The 26,717-nt window shown below is 41.8% G+C and overlaps 2 protein-coding genes across 11 annotated transcripts in view; one reads left to right on the top strand and one right to left on the bottom strand.

Annotated features, from left to right (window-relative positions):
* The window catches only part of STAU1 (staufen double-stranded RNA binding protein 1), a 47,683-nt gene extending 41,330 nt beyond the window's left edge, over window positions 1-6,353 (top strand). For all 7 annotated transcript variants that reach the window (XM_090286542.1, XM_090286541.1, XM_090286540.1 and 4 more), the window contains 6 exons: window positions 1,773-1,919; window positions 3,259-3,334; window positions 3,557-3,876; window positions 4,468-4,590; window positions 5,317-5,402; window positions 5,928-6,353. In XM_090286542.1, coding sequence (XP_090142668.1) covers window positions 1,773-1,919; window positions 3,259-3,334; window positions 3,557-3,876; window positions 4,468-4,590; window positions 5,317-5,402; window positions 5,928-5,943 — 768 coding nt within the window. In that variant the 3' untranslated portion in view covers window positions 5,944-6,353. The remainder of the gene's footprint in view (window positions 1-1,772; window positions 1,920-3,258; window positions 3,335-3,556; window positions 3,877-4,467; window positions 4,591-5,316; window positions 5,403-5,927) is intronic.
* A 5,998-nt stretch (window positions 6,354-12,351) lies between these two features.
* Window positions 12,352-26,717, bottom strand: part of CSE1L (chromosome segregation 1 like) — a 38,871-nt gene continuing 24,505 nt past the window's right edge. For all 4 annotated transcript variants that reach the window (XM_090286535.1, XM_090286538.1, XM_090286537.1 and 1 more), the window contains 12 exons: window positions 26,025-26,086; window positions 21,800-21,936; window positions 20,604-20,707; window positions 18,988-19,085; window positions 17,792-17,942; window positions 17,440-17,648; window positions 16,966-17,063; window positions 16,788-16,873; window positions 16,260-16,341; window positions 14,944-15,090; window positions 13,956-14,187; window positions 12,352-12,598 (listed from right to left, as the gene is read on the bottom strand). In XM_090286535.1, coding sequence (XP_090142661.1) covers window positions 12,509-12,598; window positions 13,956-14,187; window positions 14,944-15,090; window positions 16,260-16,341; window positions 16,788-16,873; window positions 16,966-17,063; window positions 17,440-17,648; window positions 17,792-17,942; window positions 18,988-19,085; window positions 20,604-20,707; window positions 21,800-21,936; window positions 26,025-26,086 — 1,496 coding nt within the window. In that variant the 3' untranslated portion in view covers window positions 12,352-12,508. The remainder of the gene's footprint in view (window positions 12,599-13,955; window positions 14,188-14,943; window positions 15,091-16,259; window positions 16,342-16,787; window positions 16,874-16,965; window positions 17,064-17,439; window positions 17,649-17,791; window positions 17,943-18,987; window positions 19,086-20,603; window positions 20,708-21,799; window positions 21,937-26,024; window positions 26,087-26,717) is intronic.

Raw genomic sequence — 26,717 nt, 5'->3', positions numbered from 1 at the left:
CCCCTGCCGTCAGCAGTGTAGACGGCAGACCGTGCAGCTCGCAGCAGCCTGGCGCCTACAGACTCAGTTCTGCGTCCGCCGCAGCGTGCGGAGTAGGAGCGCGCTGCAGTGCGGGGTTGCGGGCAGGCTTTCGCTTCCTTACGGCTGCCTGAAGGGTTGCGTTGTTCTCAGAAGACAGGTTTTATGAGTTGTATCAGGCGACCTCGTCCTGCCCGTCCTCACCCGTCTGTAGGCTCTGGAGCCCAGGGCGGCTCCTCCTGAGGTCGCGGTGGCCCTTCCGATGAGTACGGAGGCTTCTCCTCGTACTGAGCTTATGAAACGGGCATTCACATGGGCAGCTGGACTCGTGACTTGAACTCAGTAGCATTTTCTGGTGAAAACCAGGATACTTAACTCTTGTGTAGCAGTTTACAACTTAAAGCATCGTCACTTAGCCTGGGGTGTCCCCCTCCCCAGTCAGAAGGTGAGAAGGGGAATGGTCGAGGAGGTCAGTAAGGAGCCTGCCCAGGCTCCAGGGCTGGTCGGTGGTCAGTCGGGATTCAGCCTCAGGCCCCTCTCCACAGGCCAGGGAAGGTCTCCTCGACTCAGCTCTGTGACATGGGGCTTTGGGTTTGGTCAGAACAGCCTGGAAGGGGGTTGTAGGCAGTAGCTGTTCGGGGATATGTTTTAACAACCAGCTTTTAGGAGAGGGGAGAGTGCTGGAGGGGTGCGTGTGTGTGTGCGGGGGGCATTTACACACCTACAGGGCAGGGCAGAAGTAGGGTTCCAGCTGGTCATATGGAAAATGATACAATAATTAGTAAATCGTAGCACAAGAATGAACTCCGTTTCACATGCGACTGTAAACCTCATTTTGCCCTACTCTGTACCTACACACACACACATTTGATAAGTTTCACTGGTAGAAAGGATGTGTAGCACACACTTTCCGAGTAATTACATACGTGTAATACTCTATTGTAAGTGTCCTACATCTGTCCCTTCAGTGTGACTGTCAGTAATGGCGGTGGTGCCATTTCAGCGCTTGGGCTGTCCAGGCTGCGCAGGCCTCTGACAGAGGAGCGTAGCCCAGCATGGGTGCTGGTTGGTATTTCTGTTCACGGTAACCAGTGGGGTGAAAGGAAGACCACACACTCGTGACGGAGCTTCTCTAGTTTGTATGTCATAGGAGTGACTTCTCTGCTCAGGGGATGCTTTTTGCAGACTGGAAGACTTTTCAGTTTTTTGTACTTGTTACAGTGTCTTGCTTTTAAGCTTAATCTGTAATATTAAGCATTTCTCTGTCACTTAAGTCTAGAGTAGACTTTCAGCAAAAGAGCTTAGCTCTCGCTCTGGAGTGTTTGGAGGTTTTGGTGGCTGTCTGTGCCCCGGGGTGTGGAGTTGGGGAGAGAGGAGCAGCCGCACAGTCATAGTATTTCCGCCACGTGACCGCGGCACATGTAAAGCACTTCAGAAGCGCAGATAACTCGGAAATGTCATCAAATTAGGAAGTGATGAGTCTTAAGTATCCATTACCTGTTCGTTAAAATAATCTTTTTCATTGTAAGCTTATCCAATACGAGACTGTTTGATAACGGTTGCCTTTAACGAAGTGCTGTCCCAATTTCTGCATATTTCCCAGTCCGCTCTTGCAGGCTGGTGCGGGCCAGCTCCTGGGCCCCGCTGGTTAGCTGTCTGGCTTCTGACCGGTGCCGCGTTCTTTGGCCAGCACATCAGTTCCCGGCTGGTGTTGGCTCTGAAGGTCTAATATGAGCCCTGCCTTCCTCATGCAGGTGAAAGTGGGGAATCACACTGCAGAGGGAGTGGGCGCCAATAAGAAGGTGGCCAAGCGCAACGCGGCGGAGAACATGCTGGAGATTCTTGGTTTCAAAGTCCCACAAGCTCAGCCCACCAAACCAGCCCTCAAGTCAGAGGATAAGGTGACTGCTCGGGGCTCTGTGTCCACGCTTTCTCTAACTACAAGATGACCTCCGTCATCCTGGGGACTCTGGCACCTCCAGGGCCAAGCCTCAGGGCAAGGCTTCGACCTTCTGGCTGTGAATTGGCCCTGCTGCGCCCCAGTCTTCCCCATTCAGACCATTACAGTGTGGGCAGAAGGGGAATCATGTGTCAGTGGCCACAAGAGGAGCTGAGTCAAGTTGTTACTCTTTCAGTTTCCTTGTGGTCTACGATGCTTGCTCGTCTCTGCTACTAAGATGCTGGGTATTTGGGCTTGAGATTAATCAATGTGTGTGATTCCATCATTTGCGCTCGTCTCGTAGAATGAGGTCTACATAAAAGATTCGTCAGCTTGGGCTTTCATTTGCTCTGGAGCGGCCTTTGGTTTTTCAGGGACACTGAAATAGTATGGTTTTAGAGTCAGGGCCACATAGTTCAGATTTGAGATTTCTTTTTTCTTTATAAATTTAATACTAGATAAAAATAATCCCATATTAAAAATTTTAGTTCTCCCAAGACTTGTTAAGCAGCACCCTTCCTGAAAGCCTTGCCTGACCTTGTCTTCTCTCACTGAATCCTGTGGGGATACACTTGTAAAACCAAGGGCCGATCCATTTACCTCTGCCGCTTGTATCAGCCGTGAGAAACGGCACCTGCTGTGGCCACACCGTTAATAAGTACAACCCCAAACACCCATCAGAGAATCTGCATAGATCCTGGACTTGGATTTGGGGTTTTTTATTCCAAAATCTTGCACTGCATTCAGAGGCATCCTTTCCTTCTCAGAAAGGGGGCCTTGTGTTTGACAAAATATTTATCTAGTAACATTTCCCCCTGAGTTTGTCATCTCTGGAAATGTCACCTTATCTCTTAATTGGATATTAGCTCATAAACTCCAGAAAATATTGTTTAGCTTCAATGTAAAAGCATCTTTCCCCACATTGGGCTCTACCAATCTAGTATCTTCTGGCTCCTACTGGTTTAATGATCCCTTCTCTTCCGGTGAGTGCAGACAGAGGCCCAGCGTTTAGTCAGGTGTTAGATGCTCTCTTGGACAGGCTGGGTGGGGTGGGGGTGGGGGGCTGTGCACTGGGAGAGAGTGGAGGCTTTGCCTCTGGGCTTGCTGGGCGGAGGAAGCAAAACCAGTGGTCAGGCTTTGGGAGGAGGGCTTCCTGCTAATTGTCTCCTATTTCAAAAGTGTCAAAACCAAAAATTAATGCTGTTAAAAGAGTTCAGGGGTTTTTTAGACAGCAAGAATTAATTTTTCAACAGTTTGACTTACATTCATAACCTTTTTATGTTTTTTTTTTTTTTTTAAAGACACCCATAAAGAAACCAGGGGATGGAAGAAAAGTAACCTTTTTTGAACCTGGCTCTGGGGATGAAAATGGGACTAGTAAGTGTTATGTTAATATTGTCTCGGTCTGAATGTGGTTTTGGGATTTGCTTGGTTCCTGATAACAGCAGGTGCCCATGAACGCGTTTCAGCACATTCAGCTCTGCGTCATCCTTGTGCCAGTGTGTGCGCTGAGGGTGGGCAGGCGGGGGTGTTGTAATGCCTTTCCAGGCAGGCGCTGCCTGTGGACTCGTGTTCACTTGTCTGCGTGTCCCTCCCTAGGCAATAAAGAGGACGAATTTAGGATGCCTTATCTCAGTCATCAGCAGCTGCCTGCGGGGATTCTTCCCATGGTGCCCGAGGTTGCTCAGGCCGTGGGAGTCAGTCATGGACACCACACCAAAGATTTTACCAGGGCAGCTCCGAATCCTGCCAAGGCCACGGTCACCGCCATGATAGCCCGTGAATTGTTGTATGGGGGCACCTCGCCCACAGCCGAGACCATTTTAAAGAATAACATCTCTTCAGGCCACGTACCCCATGGACCTCTCACGAGACCCTCTGAGCAGCTGGACTATCTTTCCAGAGTCCAGGGATTCCAGGTAACCGCTAGACCGAGCTGCGTGGTCTGTCCCTCAGCGCAGTCGTCTCTGGCTTTCTCTCTGGGAATGAGCTTTGTACCTGTTCTGGAGTGTGCAGTTCTTGGTCTGGGGGGGTGGGTGGGGCAAGCTTGGGAAACGGTCGTCCCAAGGAAGGGTAGAGAGGTATGGAAAGTATTACAGGCCGTACGGTAGGAGGAAATCCTTGACCTTTGGTAATAAAGATTTAAATATCCAAGCCAACCGTAATAATAACAAGGCCTCTGACCTAGTGGTAGTTACAGATTCAGATTTTGGTGAGAACGGATTCCTGTGCTGGCCCTTTCTGCTTGGTAGGAAAGGACACAGCTTCTTTCAGACCAGGGTTTTTGAGTAGACATTTAGGTTCATGGAATATTCTGGAAGCTGTGGCCATGATCTGCCTGCAGCCCCCTGTGCCCCTCAGCAGTAAGCCCCTCTGACTGAGCAGCAGTTGGTGTCCCCGTGTCAGGCTGAGACCAGGGAGGGAGGCGTCATCTGCCTCTTGCGGAGCCCCATGCCCCGTTCATAGCCTCCGCTTCCCTGCCCTTGCCTCAGTTTTTGTTTCCCCCACAGGTTGAATACAAAGACTTCCCCAAAAACAACAAGAACGAATTTGTATCTCTTATCAATTGCTCCTCTCAGCCGCCTCTGATCAGCCACGGCATTGGAAAGGACTTGGAGTCCTGCCACGATATGGTACGTTCTCCCCCAGTGGGCCCGGGCCCAGCGTCTTGTCGGCCTCAGGGAGACAGGTGGAGGGTTAGTGGGGACAGTTGGCTGTTTGACAGATTTCGTATTTCTGAAGAACTTTTTTCTTAGTTTGCTGGATTGATGTCACATTCTGTTAATGAGAACTTAGTCGCTTTAGCCAGCCCTTCCCTTGCGGGCCTTAGATTCAGGAGCTCCTCCAGAGACTGTGTTTGGTTCGCCGCTTACCGGAAGCAGGAATTGCAGGCCCAAGGCCTGGCAGCTGCAGAAAGCCCCTTACTTTGTATTCTATTCAGGTGAAATTTTTGTTGTAAGAAGTACTAAAACCAAAAAGGATTGCTTAATGTACATAAACTTCAGCACATTCACCCGATGGAAGATAATGCATCTGTCAAATTAATGTCTCCAAAGATAAATATATTCTAACAAGGATACACGACTGGTTTTTGTTTCAAAGCAGGATATAAAATTTGTACAATCCAGTTACCACAAGGTTAAAAATGCTAGCGGAAAATATAAAAGAAAATTAAGGGGTGACAATGATGTAACCATAACTTATTTTTTAAATTAAAAATGCCAACAGTAAAGAAGGTTCTTTAGTGGGACCACCTGCTTTGCTGGGCAATAGGAGAATCTCTCCCTCCCTGATGAGTGTCTTACACTGTGGTCCCTAGCAGTGGCGGTGGCCTGACTTTCCTTTTTATCCTCTGCTAGGCCGCACTGAACATTTTAAAGTTGCTGTCTGAGTTGGACCAACAAAGTACAGAGATGCCAAGAACAGGAAATGGACCAATGTCTGTGTGAGTGAGCTGATCTACATGGAAAGGCAGTTCTGTTCTTTGTTTTCATCAAATTCAAAGTGTCTCTGCCCCACAGTAGTGAAACACTTACCTCAGTCACTTCCTGGCCCGTTCCCTGGAAAGCTTCCAGGTTTGGGGCAGAGAGCTCCTAGTTAATGTATTAATGTGATTCCAAAATCAACATTATTTTAAAAGGTATGCCGTGGTAAATAATCTTGCCCTCATGCAGTCCCCATCCATCTCATTCTCCCACCCCTATCGGGGGGTCCCATTTTTATTAGTTTCTTATGTTGGGGTACTTTCACTTTCTTTACCCCCCCCAAGATAACACACTGTGCACAGGCACTTCTCCTTGCTTTTTCCACTTGACAGTATATCCTATAAAAACTTGACTCTTAACTGTGTTATCATAAACTGGGGCCTGTGCTGTTGGGCTTCTGTCTGTGAATTTCTTTTTAACATGGGTTTAATTCTCTTAATTTTCAAAACTAGTTTCATTTTAATTTTTTCTTTTCTTTTTTAAAGGTGTGGGAGGTGCTGAACCCCTTCTGGCCATGAAACATTATAAAATCCCCAACATATACTGAAAATACTGAGACTGCTTTGAAAATTTGGAATTTCTGATACCTCCAGTGGGCCGAGAGACGTGATGGGTAAAGAACTGGAGACAGCAGTGGTGACAAAGGCGGGAGGCCATGGCTGCGCGCACGTGCTGTGGTTTGTCCCTACACGGCTGTGGGGGAAGGTGAGGCCTGCCAAACACCTTGGCTCAGTTGCAAAACTAGCAGGTCCATGCCCCCGGCACATTAGTGCTTGGCTTTGGGTTTCTTTTATTGTTGTTTGTATTTTTTGCTGTGTGAAAGAAGAAAGCAGAAAGCATGACCCCTTCTCAGACTGGCTCACTCAAATACTTTGGGACAAATCCTGGACACCCACGCCGGAGAGAGGCCTTAGACCAGCCGGCCCAGAGCTGCAAGCACCAGAGAAAAATCAAATGCTTCCTCCTCGGCGCAAGCTAACCTTCCAGCGTGCTACGGCTCACCGCCTCCCGCGGTACTCACACCATCACCACTGCTTTCTCTTCCAAGAGAGATACATATTCTTAGTTTTATTATTTCCTTTTGATTGAAATGACACTATATAAATTTTCATTTGAGTTTCTCAATTGTATCTAGTTACATAGCACAGTTTAGAACCTTTCAAGGCTGACTTTATCAGTAATTTAACCGGCAGCGATTAAATCCATGTGTATGTGGTTATACCTTTTTATTCTGTTGGACTAACCCAGGACCATTTCAGTGGTGCAAATTGTGTGCCCTCTGGTTTAGCTGAAACAGTCCTGGACTTCTCAGAAACCTTGATGAAGTCTCCACAGTTGTATACATTGGACAATTTAGGGATTTTAAATTTTAAATGATCATTTGGCTCCTTTTCTATTTTGTTTTTGTTAATGCAACAGGACTTAAATGAAATTTGATCTGTTTTAATGGTTATTAAAATCGTGTGTATATACATATGGCTCTTGAGGACACACAGCTTTCACTGCACTACAGGATGTGATCTCCATGTAGTACGTATCAAACTGCAGATTGGTTTTCCTGAGTGCTTTATACTTACTGTTGGCTGCATCTCCATGTAGGGCTGCGAAGAATGGCCTCTGTGTATCTCTAGAACTGTGTTGCTTTTGATATTGTGTTACCGTGCACGGAAGCGTGCGCGGTCAGGCCCTGTGCGTGGCCCAGCTGGAAAGCACGGTAGCCTTGCGAGTTAAGTACTGCTTCGATTCGTTGTTTACGCTGGAATTTTTTCTCCCCATGGAATGTAAGTAAAACTTAGTGTTTGTCACCAATAAATGGTAATACTAAATTTCTTTTTGTTAATTTATTCTCAAATGCCACTACTGCTAGGTTGGGTCCCCTCCCAACCTGCCCCCGATCCTATTTTTTTTTAAGAAAAAAAAATTTGTAATGCTTGTGATTCCATTTGGGCAAAATTCTGAAGGTCTGAAATAACTTTATATCAAACTGTTGGTCAATAAACAGCTACTAATGAATTTTTTGGTCCTGTTGAGCAGTAACTAAAGAAGATGTAAGGGCACAGAGGCACAATGCGGGGGGGCGGGGGGGGGGGAACATCGCTGCCAGAGGCATATGGGCACTGGGTGGAGGGAGATGCCTGTTGTCTGAACCTGACACTCTTACACGAAGAAATGACCTGGAGATTTCCCGGCACCGCGAGTCTCTTCCCTTCCTCAGCGCTCACTCAGAAGTAAAGGTGAGGCACTGCTTCCTAGCTGGGCTGGGGGAGGGGCTTGTGGTTTTCTCTTCATTTTAGAGGATGCTCAGAAAGGCGGTTCACTATGAAGCCAGCCTGTAGTTGGGACTGCCGGAATGACCACAGGTGATCAGAAGGTTATGGGGAATGCTGAGGAGAGGACTCAACGCTACGGGCGTTAAGAGCAGTGAAAGGAAAAGACCTTTTCCCTTCCCCAGTCCTAGATTCAGTCATTTGTCACTAAAGGGAACCACGCCTTCAGTGGCAGATAGCATTTAGAAACCAGGGTCTGGGTGCTCAGAGCACTCATTGCTACTGGGGTGTTGTTTCTAGGCCCTCTGAGTAGATGGCTCGGAGATGTGTATGTATCATGTACATACGTGTGTGTATACAGGGGTGGGCAGACAGGTTTAGTTCATGTGGAAAATACAGTATTAACAAGAATAAATTGTTTTGCGTACTCAACTGTAAACATACTTTTGCCCACCCCTGTAGAGATGTACACACACCTATTTGTATATGTATTTAAAAGCCATGCATTTATACTGATGCGTCTAGCAACTCTGAGTCCTTCACAACATTCCTCTTCTGTTCTTCGTACTTTCTCCAACATGGAGATCGTAGCCAGTCTCCCAGCCTTGCCAACCACATCCTCCACTTGCCACCTACCATGCCTGCTCTGTGTTCTTAGCTTTCTGCTGAGGGCACACTGGTGACAGGACAGAAGAGTTTTAGAAGTAATTGAAAAGTTCTTGTGGCTGTTTCCAGCTGGCCCTCATTGGCAGCTGCACTCCAGAAGTGAGAATTTCCACTTAACATCAGGGATGTTAGGATTTCCGGGTCCCTTTGAGAAGGGGTTGTTCAAAGGTGATACATCTGTGCTGCTTTGGAAAGATGTCCAGGTGGCACATCCTTGAATGTTCTGATTGTAAACTCTCAAACCAGCCTTGCTTCGTAGCTGTTGTTTGCTGAGGGCTCACGCATTCTGCAGTACCTCTACCTGGGAATCCAGTTTGCCCTACGTTTTATCCCAACGTGATGTGTTTTAAGAATTATAAGAACCTTCGAGCCCCAATTGTACTCTGCCCTTGGGACAGTATATGCAGTCCTGGCTTTCTGAATGCAGGCAGAAGGCACCTGAGAGGCAGGTGTAAAATTATCGAAGGTATTATGAGTCAGCCACAGTTAAGACTGGGTCTTAGAAACCCTAAGAGCATTGGTTCTGAAAGACAGAGGCTCCTTGTGGTCTTTAGGACAGGCTTGGGACTCCATCACCCCATAGTGATGTGCTGACATTGTCAAGTTCCTCACCATGAGATGATAGTGAAGATGATTTCCCTATAGCTGTTTTTATTAGTATTATTTTTTTAAAGTCTTAGAAAGTGTCACTTCTCAATCTAGGTTTCTTTCCACAGCTCACTGAGCTAATAATGGGCATGGTTTTGCAGGGCAAATGCCTAGTGACAGCCACTTTGGCCTGGATTCAAAGGTTTGTTGAGGTAGGAGGGAGTCAGGAATGGGTGTGATCAACAGGAAAGGCAACTGGCTGTTCTCAAGAAGCAGTGTGCTGCTTGCTCACATGGGCTCAGGAGAACATGACTATCCAGGGAATAAACCCCAAGGATGGGGGTATATAGCTTTTTGTTGGCATGTAACTGTAGAAACATACGTAACTACCATCTTTGGTTTTAATGCCTAAATGTCTATGTGCCCTTAAAAACAGACCAAAAAAACCCCCAAACCACCATACTGGAAATTTCTAAATCCATTAATGATTTGTTGAGCACTTAAGCATTTCTGGATTGGCAGGGAGAAGTCAGCCAATAGGCTTTTAAAGAAATGTATGTTCTTCTAAGAAGTGGTGGTGGTGGGTGGAGTTTTTAGTTCCTGAAATCAGCAGTTATTTTCTTAGAATGTGTCATTCTATGTCTAGAATATACATGTGAAACTTTAAAACACCATATTCTAATCACACTTAGTACTTTAAACGGCATTCTAATTTTTATTAGCAAAAATTATGTAATTTAGGAAATTTGTACTGCTTTGCTTAATACGTGCTTAATAATTCAAGTTTAATATTTTAAAAATACTTCCTTTGTATACACATTCTTTTACAAATACTCATCAAAACCTACTTGACGGAAATACCCACTAGTCTTGCAACGACAACAGTAAACAGAACGTGTAGTGGCAATTTTTAAAATCGTTTTTAATTTAAAAGTAAATTATAACAATTTGGAGGTGTGTAGTGCGCACTTGGGAGAACCCATTCTAAAGCTGGGCGGTGAGGCATGCTCTGAACGCCTGGAGCTTGCTGGGGTGCCAGCAGGCTCGGTCTTCCAGCCCCAGCCCAGCTGGGTCCAGCCTTCAGCCATAGTGACTGTCCTCACTTCCTCAGGCTGCAGTAGAGCAGCAATGGGGGGGGTCCTCTGACCTTTGACATTGCTGAGCTTGGATGGATCAGTGGGCAGTTGGTTCCACAATCCTGTGTCATTTATTCAGATTTATAAAGTATCTGCCTTTTTATTGTGTATTCGTGCGTGATCTTCTCCCAGAGGTTACTAATTTTTCTGTTTGTCTGGGTTTTCTACCTTGTTTTCCAGCTCACTGACTTAGGCCTCTGCTTCATTTAATCTGTCAATTCCCTCTGATGTAGTTTTCATTCTGACCAGTTCCTTACGGTTTCTCTTTGTTGTTCTCACCAAGTTGACCTCTTCTTGCCCTAAGCTCGCTGAGCACCCTCACTGCTGTGTCTTGACTTTGTCGTTCCATTCTTTCATTCGGGACAAGATTCTTTATCTTCTCATTTTGGCTGACTACCATGTTTGTTTGTGTGTTAGGTAGATCTGCTACATCTCCCTGTCTTGACAGAGTAGCCTTTCGTAGTTAGGTGTCTTGTGAGGCCTAGTGGCATAGTCTCCCTGGTCACCTGAGCCTGGTGCTCCAGGGAACTCCACTCCTTTGTGTAGGTTGTGTCCCCTCCTGTTGCAGTTGAGCCTCGATTGCTGTTGGCATGACAGTAGGTGGGCTGGCCCTCCAGCTCACTGGCTGTGGGGTGGCCATGACTAGCTGTTATGTGGTGGTTGATCCATGAAGAAGTTGCTTTAGTGGTGTCATTTGTGGAGCTGGTTAGGTGGTGTTCGTATATGGTCTGAAGCGAACTGCCAGGTGTGTGAGTTCTGGAGTCTTAGGAGGGGAGGGGCTCCATTGCAGGCCAAGGTCAGCTGTTGTTTATAGGGCACAGTGACCTGCAGCTGGATCCACTTGTGCTAGGCTTGGAGGCTTCTGGGAAGCTGCTGTAAGCCGAGGCTGGCTGCCGCTGGTGTTGGACGTGGGGCCACCTGATGGGAGTTACCACATTAGTTAAGATTGGTTGCCTCTTGTGCCACGCTTGGGTTCCAGGGTTCACTGAAGACAGCTGCTCCTTGTTTGGGGTTTGTGGACCTTTGAGAGATTTTACTGAAGCCCACAGCACCCATGGAGGAAAGTCCTTGTGTGGAAAAGCTGCTTGGTGAGTTGGGTAGGGTCTCAGGGAAACACAGGCCCACAGGGCGGAGTGGAGATTAGTGCTAGGTTAACGGGTAGCTCAGATTGGTGCCAGGAAAGGAGCAGTGGGGCCAGCCTTTGCTTCCATCCTTCCTGCCAGTCTCGTCCTGGGTTGTTTATACCCTTACTAAGAGGACTTTTGTTCATTTAGTTTTCAAGGTTTCAGGTGGTGGTTCTGTAATTCAGTTGTAACTTGGATGTGGTCATGGGAACTGGTGAGCACAGGAGTGGCAGGGCCTGGTGGGTGCTGGGCTCCCTTCTCCTCCTGTGGACTCACTTCACACAGGTCAGGATGTCCTCTCCGCTTAAGTTTGCTGCAGAAACCCAGGTTTCTGGGAGCAGCAATCATTTTCCCCTCTAGTTGCGGAAGGGTTTACTCAAACTTCAAGAAAATGGACCTCTTCTCTCATTTTGTTTCCCACCTCCTTTTGCATCAGGTCTGAGAAAACTTTCTGCAAGCCTGTCATTATGGGTTGTTTTTTTTCACGTGGACAGTGCTTCCACATTGCCAAGTTGTTCTCTCCCATCATCCCGTTTTACAAGGAGGAAAGCCAGGAGTACATAAATGAGTTCATGGCTGCTTTCTCCCAGCACCGGCTTTACCATCTAGCATGTAGTGACCCCAGAGAAGTGAATGAATGTCCCCGTGTAAAAATGTAAGTCTTCTGAGTGAACCACTTAAAATAAGGATTTTTATGGAATCCAGGAGGGAGGGCGAAAAAGAAAAATTTAAAGAAATTCTTCATTATAAAAGTATCATAGAGCACCAAAAACCTGTCCTTAAGAGGTTCTTAGATACATTAAGTTTAGGGCTCTTTTTATTGCTGATTACAGATTTCAAACTATGAAATGTGCACTTCTTGGTAAGTCATACAAGCGATTACTTACTCACATTGCCAAATAAGAGCTTAAGGAAACAGACAAAAATACAAAGGACAAGAAAACCACAAATTGGCATCAGCCTTAAAATGAAAATATTTAGTAACAGAAAGTCTTCACAGTTAAGTGTGTCAAAACTTTCAAATTATCCAAACAGTGCAAATGCTCAACTTGTTAATATTTGTCCCTTGAAGCTGCAAATTGGAAGTCAACCACTTATAGTTATGATCACACAAACCACCTAAGTTGCTCAAGGTTCAGAATAAAGCAACATTTAATAGTTTTTTACAAGACGGAATTTGTGGCACGTTCAAAAAGAAAACTCGCTTTGCTTTTATGCAGCTGTCCTCAGAAGTCTACCAGCTTTCCTCAGAAGCCATCCTGGGCTTTATTAGCCAAATCGCAGTTCAAAGCAGTGTCACACTGGCCGCCTGAAGGTACCCTTGGAGATACTGCAGCGCTTCTGCATTGAGGCTGGTGCTCACCATTGATGGGACCTGCAAGAGTCAGGAAACACACAAATCAGCTGCTGGAGAGCCTACTGTACAAACCCTGTCTCTACAGGATGCCACCACAGCTCTGTGAAGGGCAGCCCCTGACTTATGTTAAAAAGGAATTCCCAAGTAACTCAACTACTTGTATGCCTTCAAAAATGAACAGGTCTAGCTCTGGCTGGTGTGCCACAGTGGACTGAGCACCGGCCTGTGAACCAAAGGTTCACTGGTTCGATCCCCAGTCAGGGCACATGCCTAGGTTGCAGGCCAGGTCCCAGGTTGGGGGCGCAGAAGAGGCAACCACACATTGATGTATCTCTCCCTCTCTTTTCTCCCTTCCTTACCCTCTCTAAAAAAATAAATAAAATCTTAAAAAAAAAAAGAACAGGTCTAAAAAGTGGATCCCTAAGGAATTACTACTGTTCACTGTGGCAGAGGCAATGTGGTTATGTTTTTTAAAAAAAGCCCTTATGGCTTAGGGATGCATAAGGAAATACATTATGGATAAAATGACATGCTGCTTAAAGCTTGCTCTAAAATTCTCTAGCAAAGGGGAAAAAAAAAAAAAGGAATGCATGAAACAGGATCGGCAGAAAATGGTAATTACTGAAGGGCCAGTACATGCGGGTGCACTGTGCTGTTTCTATGTATTTTTGAAGTTTCCATAATAAAACATCGAAAAACATAAATCTTAAGACTCTAAAAAGATGATGGCTAATGGAACAATACAGCCATTATTAGGTTTACTCTATGTTCCATTATTTAATTTTGAGTATTTTTCAGTTAAATAAAAACAAATGCCTGCATTTTAATAATAGAAGGATTATTTCAATCTGGGAAATAAATACACTTCTAGTCAAAGGGCTTTATCCCTGATATACTCCTAAAATCATTCAACTTAAAATATTTTTGTAGCCCATCATTTTAACTAAGTAAAAATTAAGCCTGGCCCTGGCTGGTGTGGCTCAGTGGACTGAGCACTGGCCTGCGAACCGAAAGGTTGCCAGTTGGATCCCGTCAGGGCACACACCTGGGTTGCAGGCCAGGTCCCCAGTTAGGGGCATGCGAGAGGCACCTGTAATATATCTCTTACACATGGATGTTTCTCTCCCTCTCTCCCTTCCTTCCTCTCTCCCTTCCCCTCTCTCTAGAAAAGTAAATACATATTTTTTTCCATTTAAAAAAAAAGATTTTAAAGCCTTGATTACAACTCAGCAGAATGTTGTTTGATTATGCTGACCAACGGCAACAGGCACCAGGGTTGGTTTTGCAAGTTATTTGCAACACCTACTACTATCCCCTCACCAGCCCACAAAGGTCTCTGTTAACCACCGCGCTCTTTGACAACAAAGATACTTACCCTTCCTGGACAGGCAGTAGACAGTTTGTGAAGTGACTGTGCCAAGTGAATCTTGGGGTTGGTCACCATTTGACCTACGGGATCATGCTCTTTTTTCCCAGCAAATGCTAACTGTGAGAAGGCAGTCTGGTATCCTGGTGTATCTTCTATGTCAATAAAATGTTCTTCATCAGGAATGGAATCATCTTCAGGTAACTCAAAAAGGCCAATCAGAGACTGCAGTAAAGGAGTCCTGTATTAGAAGAAAGCAAGACAAAAGATTAGTACTTTGAAGATTAAAAGAATAAACAGCAGTTCCTTAGGAACACAAATTACAGACTCACAGCCTCAACAGTAAAGGAGCGCCAAGATTCAGACAGACATCAGTGCTTACGCCTGTCCTAGCCAAAAACATTTGTCCATTCTTTTGGCCGCAACACCCCAATTCCTCTTGTAAACTACTCCACCCCAGAGCTCTCACGCTAGCTGTACAACCTGGGCCTGGGCAGTCAGAAAGCTACGTGACTCAAGCCAAACGAAGAAGAATCACTGCTAGAAGCTAGAAGAATTAAGCCTAAAACCGTCAAGTCACTTTATAGAAGGGCTGCCTGAATGAAACCCTAAAAAAAGGAGAGGCAAGAGGTCAAGAAGAGCTAGGTCTGCAGGACACTGAGCACAAGCATGTAGGATCTTCTCTCAGCCTGTTGAGTTTCTCTTAAGACTGAAGCTTACTTGGGCACCTATCATAAAACTGTCTAAGAAATCATCAAGAATAGGGACTTTTACCAGACTCTCAAGGGGTTCATGAATTCCCTCTACCACCCCCCAAAAAAGTTAATCAGGAAACAAGATCATCTTAGGCCCAGAGGAACCCACAAGTTGTGCCTTGGACCTACGGCTGCCAGTGGAGAAGGTGACATCAGAACCTAAATCTCTTGACCCTCAGGAGTAAGCCTGGTTGGTTCTGCAGTCACAGGAAAGGGGATTTTAGAATGAACGGAGCACTTGCCATAGCTTGGTATACTCGGTGTCCATCATTGGGGGACATTCTGTTAGTAATTTGGTTATACCAACCGCACAAATCTTTTTCTCTACGTTTCCAGATACTTTCTGTATTTCGGGAATAATGATTTTTTCCAAAACCATACCAAACATTCTGTTAAAACAAAATAAACCCAGTCAATATTAAACTAGACAGCCACTATACTTAAATGCTTATTAGATGTTATACTCATTGACTACTTAATGAATATAAAAATACAAAATATTAAGGCTGCACTGAATGGAAGAGACTTAGAGATGACAAAACAGCAAGCCTCTACCCTGTGGCCAACTGCCATCATCTTTTATAAATACTAAAGACCATGCTCAATCTTTATAAGCTATTTTTTGGTCTTATATTAAAAAATAAAATTAAGAAGTCTTTTAAAAATTAAAAATAAGGGATAAGCAGGAGCAAGAAGAAAAAAGAATCACCCACCCCCTGGCAATAACTAGTTTTAATGTTTTTGGGTTATAAACTGCCCAGCTTTCCGTGCCTACATACCTGTAACTGTAAATGTTAATGGTTACAGTAAAAAAATAATTTAGCGAACTGCTCTCTCTTGTTGCAGATATCCTAGGAGTTTTCCATGATTCTAAATCATGCAAATCTCTCAGATTACGTAAGTTAAATTCTTTGACATGGAAATAGTGGATATCAAAGAGTATGGACATTCTAATGCTCTACAGAAAGGTGTGTTTTTGGCTCTATACAAAGAGCGTGCCATGTTAAGCACCCACTAGCGATGCATGAACTGCTGACTTCCTCACAATCCCTTATTGCTGGAAAGCCTATTTTCTGGTACTGCTCTTCAGGTTAATTCATTTTTTACATTTTATTCAATCTGGAATTGTTTTGGTACACTAAAGATACTACAGCTCTGACATGAGGTTTTTCTCTAATCATTTCATTATATCTTTCCTTTCCCTGTTAAATAAGAGAATGCCACCCAACTATATTCTTTGCATACACACTAAGCACTCTTATTGATGCAAACTTCCCTTATTTGAAAATAACGCTATTAACAAAGGCAGGCTCCTGGAGACAACACTGACCATGTATATTACACAGAACACTGGCTGTGGAGGACGCCAGAGGGGGGACTAATTTTGGGAATTACAAATGTTTACAGGGATTTTCTTCTTTATGACAACACGCTAAGAATAGTTTGAAAACCACAAATATACTATCACTGCACTAAGAACTATGAAATCACATACATGGTTTATGCTTTTTTAAAGTCCAATTTTTCGCTTTCAAAAATAGAATAAAAACAAACTTACTTTGGTTGTATACCATCAAATATTTCTTGCAGTGCCAGTGCCCCATATTTAATGCAATACAAATTAATAAAGACTAAGAAACCTGTTGAGAGAAGATACAGATTATCAATACAGAGGACGCACTGCAGTAAACAGGGGGTTTAGTGTAAGTGTGCCAGATGAAAATGTTTGTCAGCCTTAAAGAAAAAGACCAATGACTAACTTAAGCATCAATACTTACTTGCCTTTTAACCCAATTTAACAGACAGAATTTCTGCCTCTAGTACAAGCATAAAAAGTCCACATGCAGTCTCTCATTTATATTTCTTTGTAATATTTCTATTAAAAACATTTTGATGTTAAACTTATAAACTAATCTTTGGAACACAATATATTTGAAACTGATTTAGTGTTTCAGGGATACAAACATCTTAAAGTATTAGACTTTTATAACTGATAAAAGATTTATTGTATGTAACCATAATGCCTAAGGGTTTTAGTTCCTTTCCTTCATTATTTCTGCAGAAATACCCAAATGATTTTACTTACTCTTGATAAACTTTGTTGTTTTGGAATTTTGAAGTCTTTGGAATAGCAGAATGAAGATCTGCTTCCTGTATTGGTCAACTGACTCACTAAAGAATAAAAGCAACGATATGAATTTAGCATTTTTCTTAGCACTGAATAGAATTCCCTAAAATGCACACGGTTATATGTTCATACTCACGGAGGCATGTGCTCTATTATACTGTTTAGAAGGTAAAAACCTTGGTGGTCATTGGCTTTGGATGCAATGAGCTTCTGGAAAACACCTAACAACCCAGGCTACAACAAAACACATCAAATAATAATCAGTTAAAGAGGGAAGTATTAATTATTGCTAAAGTTGAACAGGTGATACAGCTTCGAAAAGAGCGCATGCTGTAATAATCTAATTAGCAATTTCTGAAGTGTAGAGAAAAATAATCCCACCACAACACAAGCCCTTCAAGGTCTTGAAATTAACCTACTAGACTCTTATTTTTTTATTTTCCCCCATGGAGATGACTAAGGGATACCTAATTCTAATAAAACATACATTTGCATTTTTCTACTAATTACTTCCCTTTTTATTTTAATAAAGAATTTTTTAAAATCTGCTATCCCTAGTTTGTCAGCTACCTTAGGAAATTACGGTTATACCAAAGTCAGTCCTACTCACAATTTTGTCAGCTGCAGAGCTTGCTATTGTATTTGAACCGCGTTCCAGGAATGCCTGAAGAAGCCTCACTAGAGCAGGGATATTTCCTGTTCTTTCCCAAAGCACCGGCTGAAGGAGATGAGGAAACAAGGCCATATAGGAAGACGGGATATCATTTTTGTGTGTTTCCAGAAGCAAAGACATCACTTGAAAGACATAGGGAATAAACTCTGTTGAGGAAAGTAGAAACAGCTGTCAGCTTCAGAATCAACGGCTCTGACACCAAAGGTCCATATCCATTACAAAGGCTGCATTTTATAACCGCTTTAATAATTTTATTCAATTAGTAAAAGAAACAAAACTTTTAACTTACCTTGTACATCATTTTGTAAAATTTCAGTAAACACCAGAAACAAAGCCTCTTCAAAATTTACAACAGCAGCAGGGCTGGCTTTGCAAGTTATCCTTATGGATAAACATATCGCTTCAAACATGTAGTGATTAAAGTGAGGTTTGCTTGGGTTCTGAAAAAGTTTTTTAAAAAGTGTATTATTCAAATAATCCAAGCGACAGTATTCAGTGTCATTTAGAATGAAACACACCTAACCCTTCTAAAACATTTAAAAAGATGCCATCTTTTTAAAAGTATTAAAAGTACCAATTACATGTTAAAATTTTACATTGACTGTAAAATTCAGAAAATAAAACAATACTTGCTAATACTTATTCATTTGAATTTTATCTTTTAATGAGCAAAGGTCTGCTACTAAGAAGTACTTGAGAATCCCAGGGAGGTGACAACACAAGCCTCAGCTGCCTGTGCTGTAAGGATCGTGTCTTCAACCCGTGCCCTCCTGTGCCGTCACTGTCACTGGTGGTGGAAGAAACAGGCTCTGCCACTAGCCTCGTGTGGGACCTTAGGTAAACCTTAAGTTCTACAGGCTTCCATGTCTGTATCTGCAGAGTGATAAGTGATAACCCATATCAGCAGTCTCCTTGGAAGGCCACTACACAAGTGGCCTTCTGGTGAGCTCAGAAGAAGGGGGAGGGGGGATGAGCGATGGATGGGCCCTGCTTCTCCTCTGTCACAATTCCCCAAGGCCCAAATTCCCCAGACCTCAGTGGTAAAATAATCACTGTTCTCCAGAATCCTCTAAGACTTCCTATGAATTTATCTCCTTTTCACAGTTATTAGGAATAAGAATCTAAAACGGAATTTTGTCAGTCTTAAACCGCTTTTTTCTAAAACTCAGAATATTTAAATATCAAAATATCTAAATTCCTGATCAAAAGAGGAGTGAACAGCCTCTTTTGTATCCACTTGGTACAAAGCCTCCTTTCCTAAGACCATTTCATATCATCTGTACTTTCTCAGTTTTCTTCAGTGAGCATGTTACCTGAAATTGAGAATAAAAACGTTTTAATGTTTCTGAACCTATACTTAAAGGCGAGTGCTGCCATGTCTCCAATGTCGTCCCCATATTTTCAGAAATGTCCATGAACTGCGGGGCAAGTCTGACCTGCTGCAGCGCCCCCTGGCACGCAGGTGAGAGCAGAAGTGGCAGTTACCTTACTAACAGCTAATAGCTTCTGTGTGAGCTGCGTGATGAGGGTGGGGATGTAAGGGATTATGGCTTCTTGTAGGAGGGAGAAACTCCTCATGATAGCTGTAAAATACAAGAAGAGCAAAAACAAATAGTTTAGTTAAAATTCAGAACAAAACACTGATTAGGGGGAAAAAAGCCCACTAATTCATCAACTGAAATTTTAAAACCCTTAACCCCTAGAGAGCTCTCTATACTTAAAATAATCTCAATTTCCCTTCCTTTTAAAATCAGGACAAGGACTGACAACAAAAGTTAGCTGGGAAATACTATTTCCAGAGGGCATAAAGCTTAAAGAATTAAAAAAGGGACCAAAAAAAAGTGACTAAAGAGACAAAGAGGAGGAAATAATGGTACTATTTCAAGTTTTTTTCACTTAGAAATCTGTGGCAGAAAATGTTTAGTCCTAGCCTATTGGAAACATGATTGCAGCCTATCGGAAATGGAAAGAGAAGGCCACCTACCGTCCCCCACAAAAAAAGTGATTAGGAGCATAAGAAAAATACAAAATACAAATAAAGCTCATTAAAAGGTGCCTAAAAACATCTGGCATGGGAGATAAATACATTAAGCTAAAAATGAATGATAGCCATTTTTGCACAAACAGAAAAGATGTTTTACTGAGAAGAGCACCTACTATTATACGCCAGACACACAGGATAGAAAGTTATCCCTCTTGTCTCCTGAACTTTGCAAGGACGTTTCCTCTACTTGAGTCAAAGGCTTGCCCTCCAACTGCCTAACTGCTACCTGTCCCCCACCTCAGCTTAGACACCACCTCCTAGGGAAAGCCTGTCCCTGAGGCAGGCTAAGAGGGTTAGATGGATCAGTGTTCCTCGTCTGGGCTGACACACAGCCTTTCCTTCACTCATGTAACATATTTACTGAGAAGCTATTACATCCTGGGTGCTCCTGTGTAGCCTAGGAACACAGCAACAAAGACCAAGGACCAGTTAGCTGCCTCATGGAAATGGACATCAAACAACAGTCATTACACATCACTGCTGGGAGAAATAGTGTTAAACACACACACACACCCACCAGGGGCCGTGACCCAGAACAGAGGCATCAGTTTCTTTGAAGAGTGTTGCCTATGAATCCAACTCTGCTAGTCTCTTGGAATGCAACAGTGAATGAGACTATGATGGCCCCTGAAATCAGAGCTGTCACCAAGACACTCTCTTAATGAGGCACCTGGCAGACGGTTACAGCTGCTTGTATCCCTAGCAGTATGTTTATGAAGGCAGGATCTATGGGGGGCCTATCAAGTGCACCCAGGTTTCCCACCAGGAACTAGTACAGCATGCCATCATTGAATGTTGTCTGATCTAACCTTTGCCCTCAAGAAATTCAATCTAGGAAAGGAAAAAAGGAGTTTGCTATTTTTCTTTAGTAAAAGGAGTTCTCTATCAAATTAGGTAAAACTTCTTCCTGAAAACACTGTTAATAATAAAATAATAGTCTTCCTTTAAAAGTATCTAAACCTATCTAATTCTTGGCTAATAGTATACAATTCAGTGTTTACTCTTATAATCAGAGATTAGATACTTATAGTCTGTGTACACCAGGGAAATGGCCTACCTTTCATAATATATTCATTTTCTGAAGAGCCAGGAAGTGTGAGAGCTTTGAAAAGGTTTGTTAGCAGAATCTCAACAAACGGTGCGATTTCTGCAGCTGTAAAGCTATAGATGAAAAAACAGCTTTCAGTCACTGCCAACCCTTGAGCTTGTCACTTTGGATTACCCTTGGCAACTACTAAATCACACTTCTTGGCATAAAACTGAGCCATCTCCCACCACCGACAATCAACAGACAGCTTAGGAAAATAATTTTTTCCATGTGCTCATGTTAAATTCCTAAGAAGGCATATCTGAGACCAATCATAATGAAACGAACCAAAACCTGAGCAAACCCGTCGTCATCTAGAGCTGTTAAGGTCATCCTTGGTTCATGTCACCACCGAGGCCAGAACTCACTCTCGGGGGGCTCAGTCACCTAATCTTCCTGGAGGTGGAGCAGAACTGTTCTCTACATATAAATTCTAGTCCTGAAGACATACTGGCTTGACTCACCTCAAAGAATGTCCTTTCAACCCTTAATTGGCCTCTGGGAATATCTGTATTTTCCATCTCTTACCCAAAGCTCAGTTTCAAGAAATAACATTGTTGAAGAATGGCCTGAAAGACATGCAGACCATCCATTCCTCTACATTTTACCGCTGGATCAGGCCAGAAGAGCGACTCTCCTGGACCCTAGCATGTCCTAGCTCAGCACTGAGTCAAAACCACGAGGTGAGAGTAACTCTGCACATGCAGCCTCGAAGACCACGGCTGCTACACACATTCCCTTCCTGAAGGCCCACTTCCGAGGGGCCTCCTGAATTATCTGTTTTAACTTCAATCTCATGCAGAGTGAAACTTTTAATTCACCAAGTTTCCCTCTTTGCCTGGGTTGCTAGGAGACTCCACATAAAACTCAAGCGTTTAACTACTATATAGGATCTTGACACACATTTCTGTTTATTTTATGAAATGTACCCTAGTTATTTTCCTTTGCTCCAATTTCCTCCACTTCACTTGATTATCACACTGTATCTATTTTGGCATGCTGCCTCAAATCCTTTCAGATTGAGACAGTATAAATGAGTAAAAAGTACACATTTATTTTTCTAACTACTAATGAAATTATGAATACATTCAGAAATATCCCTGACCAGCACAGAACACCCCACCCCAAGCTGAGAAAATATAAATGACTTAGAATCCAATACTTACAGAGTGGTGTGGTCAGGCCCCCTCATAGTGAACAGCCTCTCGAGAGCATGTGCTGCATAAGTATGAACAACAATACTTTCAGCTTGAAGGAGATTTATCAAGAGAGGAATGGAGACTAAAAGCTGCTCTTTTGGTACCTGAAAAATACAATAATATACATGCTCTAACGCAATGATGCCATCTTTGAGAAAAAGACAACTGGAAGAAAAGGGCTTGCTGATCCTAAAAAGTGTTCTTTGAGCCATTAAAATGGAAAATTGTCAGGTTGAAAAATCTAAACTTCTACCCCAACACAATGGTTCAGTTCACATTCATTTTTCCAATTCTCTTTCACTGGTCATAAAAATTATGATTACAATAAAATCTGGCACACCATAAAAAAGATCGTGGAGAAGCAGACTAAGATTTCATTAATCTTAAGAACTATCCTTTCCCTAGCAGGCATTTCTTGGAAAAGTCATTCAAGCTTTCTTCCTCATTTCTCTTCTATAAAAAAAAGGGGGAGGAGGAAAAAATAGGAATACTAGTTTTCATTAAAAGTCTCTAAAAGTTTTATTTTTTAAATTTTATTTTAATGCAGTTGAAAACTTGATGGAACAACACAGGGATTTCCTTTTCTTTTTTTTTTAACTTTTAAATTTATTTTTAGTGAGAGGGGAAAAGAGAAGGAGAGAAATATTGACCTGTTGCCTCTCGCAAACTGCCAACCGGGAACCCAGCCTGCAACCCAGGCATGTGCCCTGACTGGGAATCAAACTGGCAACCTTTCAGTTCACAGGCCAGCACTCAATCCATTGAGCCACACCAGCCAGGGCAAAAGTCTATAAAAATTTTAGACTATCCATTAGTCTGTAAAATAGAACAGCTTCACAAGGCTGCATGTAACCTTGGATAAATACTTGCCAAAGACACAAAAAATTATAAATCAAGAAATTAAAGAATCACTCATGAGGAATCAACTATGGCATATTCTTATGATGGAATACTACATAGCTATTAAAAATTAATCATAACACCTCTACTAAATAATTCTCAAACAATGTTAAGTACACAAAAAACAAGATGTGTGGACCAATACCTATAGCATGATATTAGTAATATAAATAAAAAATTTTAACCTATAGGGGACTACAGAATTTTTGTAGAAACAAGTATGTAGTATAACCATAAACAAACACTTGTAATAACGAGTATAAAACGTACGGAATTCATTACATCTCTGGGAGAAAGAGAATAGAAAGGGGATGGGGAAGAAGCTCCCTGGGTGCCTCCACTGTGTATGTACATTTAATTAATGATGGCACAGGGTTGTGACAGTTATGTTATCATTATACAGGGTTGGCAAAACTAGGTTTACGATTCTGAGTGTGTGAAACAGTTTATTCTTGTATTATTAATAATTGTACTATTTTCCACATGAACAACTGTAACCTACCTTTGCCCCATACTGTATTATTTTCTACTCTTGCCTGTGTATTTAAAATAATTTGCAAGATGGCTGCGTTGCAATTTGGCAGAGGTGTTGGATGACTAAGATAACTTTGCATGTTTTGTTTTTTGTCTCACTAAAATTAAAGTGACTTAAAGTGTTAGGAATCAGAAGGATCATATCACGCAACAGCAAAAGAACAATCTGATTAAAAAATGGGCAGAGGCTCTGAGTAGACTCTTTTCCAAATAAGACATACAGACAGCCAACAGGGACATGAAAAATTGCTCAACATCACTAATCAGGGAAATGCAAATCAAAACCACAATGACATATCTATTATCAAAAAGACAGGTAATAACAAGTGTTGTTCAAGGGTCAACTTATTTACAAACATCAAATCATCATGTTGTATACCTAAAGCTCATATAGCCCTGATACACCAAGGTTAAGGGTTCAATCTCTGGTCAGGGAACATACAAGAAGCAACCAAATGGGGGGAAAAGTGGGACAAGTATAACAGAAAAGCAATAAATAAATAAATAAGCAACCAATAAGTAGAACAACAAATTGATGTTTCTCTCTCTCAAAATCAATGTCACAAACTTTTAGAAAGAGAATTCATGTTTTATATACATATATATAAATAAAATATAACTCAATTATATTTCAATTAAAAATAAAATAGAGATGTGGAACTGAGACCCACTGAGGGAATAGTAGATGTTGGAGTCTTCCCCTCTCTGGGCTGTCGGCTGATTGATAGGCGTGAGTGGTGGAATTTCTCTTTCTACTGTTTCCTTCCTCTGACCCCGAGTGCTACTGATAAGCTGGGGCCTGGGCATGACTGATCAAAATGGAGAATGATAAAAGTTTTATAAAGGTGACTTATGGTTGTATCATTAAATACTTCAGGATCCACAAATTCTTATTTAGAGTCCAAACTGTTTGGAAAATATATAAATCAATCAATGAAAAATTTTTTTGTTATTGACTTTGAACATGTTCAGGGAGCTGCTGTGATGAAAATTAACCCGGGTTTTGATCAAAATAATGAGTCAGTGATTTGAGGGGGTGTTAACCTGACTTCTAAGTTTTATTAGTCCTGTGGAATAAAGAAAATTGATCATGTCTAAGAATATAGAAATTTGAACTACATAAATACTTTGTCAGTTATGATAAGAACACCCTGCACTTGAGAGTTGCATGAAGTAATGTTTATTTTTTAAAAAATAAGGAAAATACATGTCTTCCAAAAATTAAAACCAACAATCATAAATATGGGCAAAAGTATGATTAAATAGTTCACAAATTTTTAAAGAAATGCAACATGATACAATCAAACCCCCATGGAGGCAAATCTGGCAGTATCCAGCAAAATTACAGTGTGCGTTTACCTTCTAATCTAGCAATCCTACTTCTAGGAATGTAACACGAAGTTACAAAGGCAAAAGCATTAAGTGATATATACATACAAGGCTATTAAAAGGATTATTTAAATAACTGGTATTATTTAAAATAGCAAAAGGTACAAAACACCCAGATTATTTATCTATGGGGGGACTAGTTGAGTAAACCACAGGCAAGCCACCCAGTGGAGTTCTACAGCTATTTAAAAATTGAGGAAAATCTATAAATGCTATTTAGAATGACATCCAAGATTTATTAAGTGAAAAAAACAAGGTGGAAAACTATGTTTAGTATACCCTCTTCTGTGTAAAAGGAAAAATATAAATATATATAGAATAGATATTAGGTTATATTTTCAAAAGTAAATAAATGGAAACAAACCAAAAACGTGGTAATAAATAAAAAGGTTACCTTTAGGAAGAGGGAGGGGATAGGGATGAAAGCTACACCTTTCTGAATGTACCTTGCTTTATACTGTCTGACTTTGGAGGCATGGAAAGTAACTTCTCATGCCCACCCCACCAAATATAAATGAAAACACAAAGAAACTAACTGAATTCTCAAGTTTGTGGCAGAAATGCACAAAGAGTAATTTCAAGTTGCTTTAAACACAGTATTTTTTTTTAACTGCACACACTGAATAGGATAATACTGTAAGGCTATAAAAACCACAGAGATGAAACTGAAATTAGCATTATTACTTCAGTAGTAATAATACTGGCATTGTTATTTATTTTCTGCTTCTCCCCTGTGAAAAAAGCCTAGAACCAATGACAATTCATTATCATCCGTGTCCCTACCACCTAGATTATGGTCTTTAAATAACATTCCCACCTTTAAGAGGTGGCTGATGGAGGCCTAGAGCAGGAAATCTATGGAAGAAGCCTTTAAAGGATTAGTACTAAGTTTATGTCAGGCGGGCACAGGAATCTACATAATGGGGCCCCCACTGGCCAAAGATGGAATGAGGGCATCAAAAATACTCTCCACTGTCATCTTTGGAGGTTGGTAGGGCACTGTGTCATTACCCTAAAAATCTATAAAGAGGGAAATACCAACACACATTTATCCTGCTTTTCCCAAACAAATAATTAAACACCTGGGAGATGGTGGTGGTTGCTGCGCAAAAGAATGAATATATTAAAAACTATGTAAGTGCACATATTAAAATGGTTAATTTTATATTAGGTGAAGTGTATCTCAAACACTCAGTGATGGAAAAATTCCTCTTCATCTGAATCCACTGATCACTCTTACCATCACTAAGTGGACAACGAGACATGGTATATGTTCTAATAAAATGAAACAAAGTATAACTACAACAAATTCTTGTCTCCTTCCCAAAAGATTAAGTGGCATATAATATATAAATGAACAGCTACTTACTTGATTCCTAAAAATCATAATGTATTTGATACCATCAGCTTTAAGAACAGGAAATTCATTCACTATTAAAAAAAAAAAGAAGTTATTAAGAGCTAAGGACAATTACTCCCAAACTGGTGACAACATTATCAGACATTTAAAACATGGTTTTGGTAACCAAAATGTCAAGTAATTGGAGCTGAGTTAATTATATAATAATCTACTATGTAGCTATTAATTCTGGTAAGATTACAAATAATTTTACCCCGCCCCCGGCCCCTTAAAGTTTCATTACAAATGAACATGTTTTACTTAAATAACTGAATAAAAACGATTTGGACCATAACTAATAACTGTATGATTTTCTTCCCAGAACTGGGATTTGCTCTACACTGCTCTACTGGTGGGAAAATAAATTAGTGAAAGAGATAGAACATTGGCCAGTTAAAAATTGTTGTTAAAAATTCTTGCAGCTGGATATTAACATGGAAGTTCATTACAGTACTCTTCCTACCTTTTAATATATTTAAATTTTCCATACAAAACAATAAAAAAGGGACTATGTAGTTTGATCAATATCGTTTCATCAAAATAGGAAATGATCCTATTTATCAGTTTCAAGAACTTTAAATTTGCTTCAATTTTTTAAAAGTTTATTTTTCAAATGAGAAGGAAAAGAAAACCAGAGTACAATTCCTAGACTCGATACCAAGA

Source organism: Furipterus horrens, unplaced genomic scaffold (assembly GCF_987537825.1).
Source record: "Furipterus horrens unplaced genomic scaffold, mFurHor1.1.pri manual_scaffold_8, whole genome shotgun sequence".
Taxonomy (NCBI): Eukaryota; Metazoa; Chordata; class Mammalia; order Chiroptera; family Furipteridae; genus Furipterus; species Furipterus horrens.
This window is presented reverse-complemented; position numbering and strand designations above follow the sequence as displayed.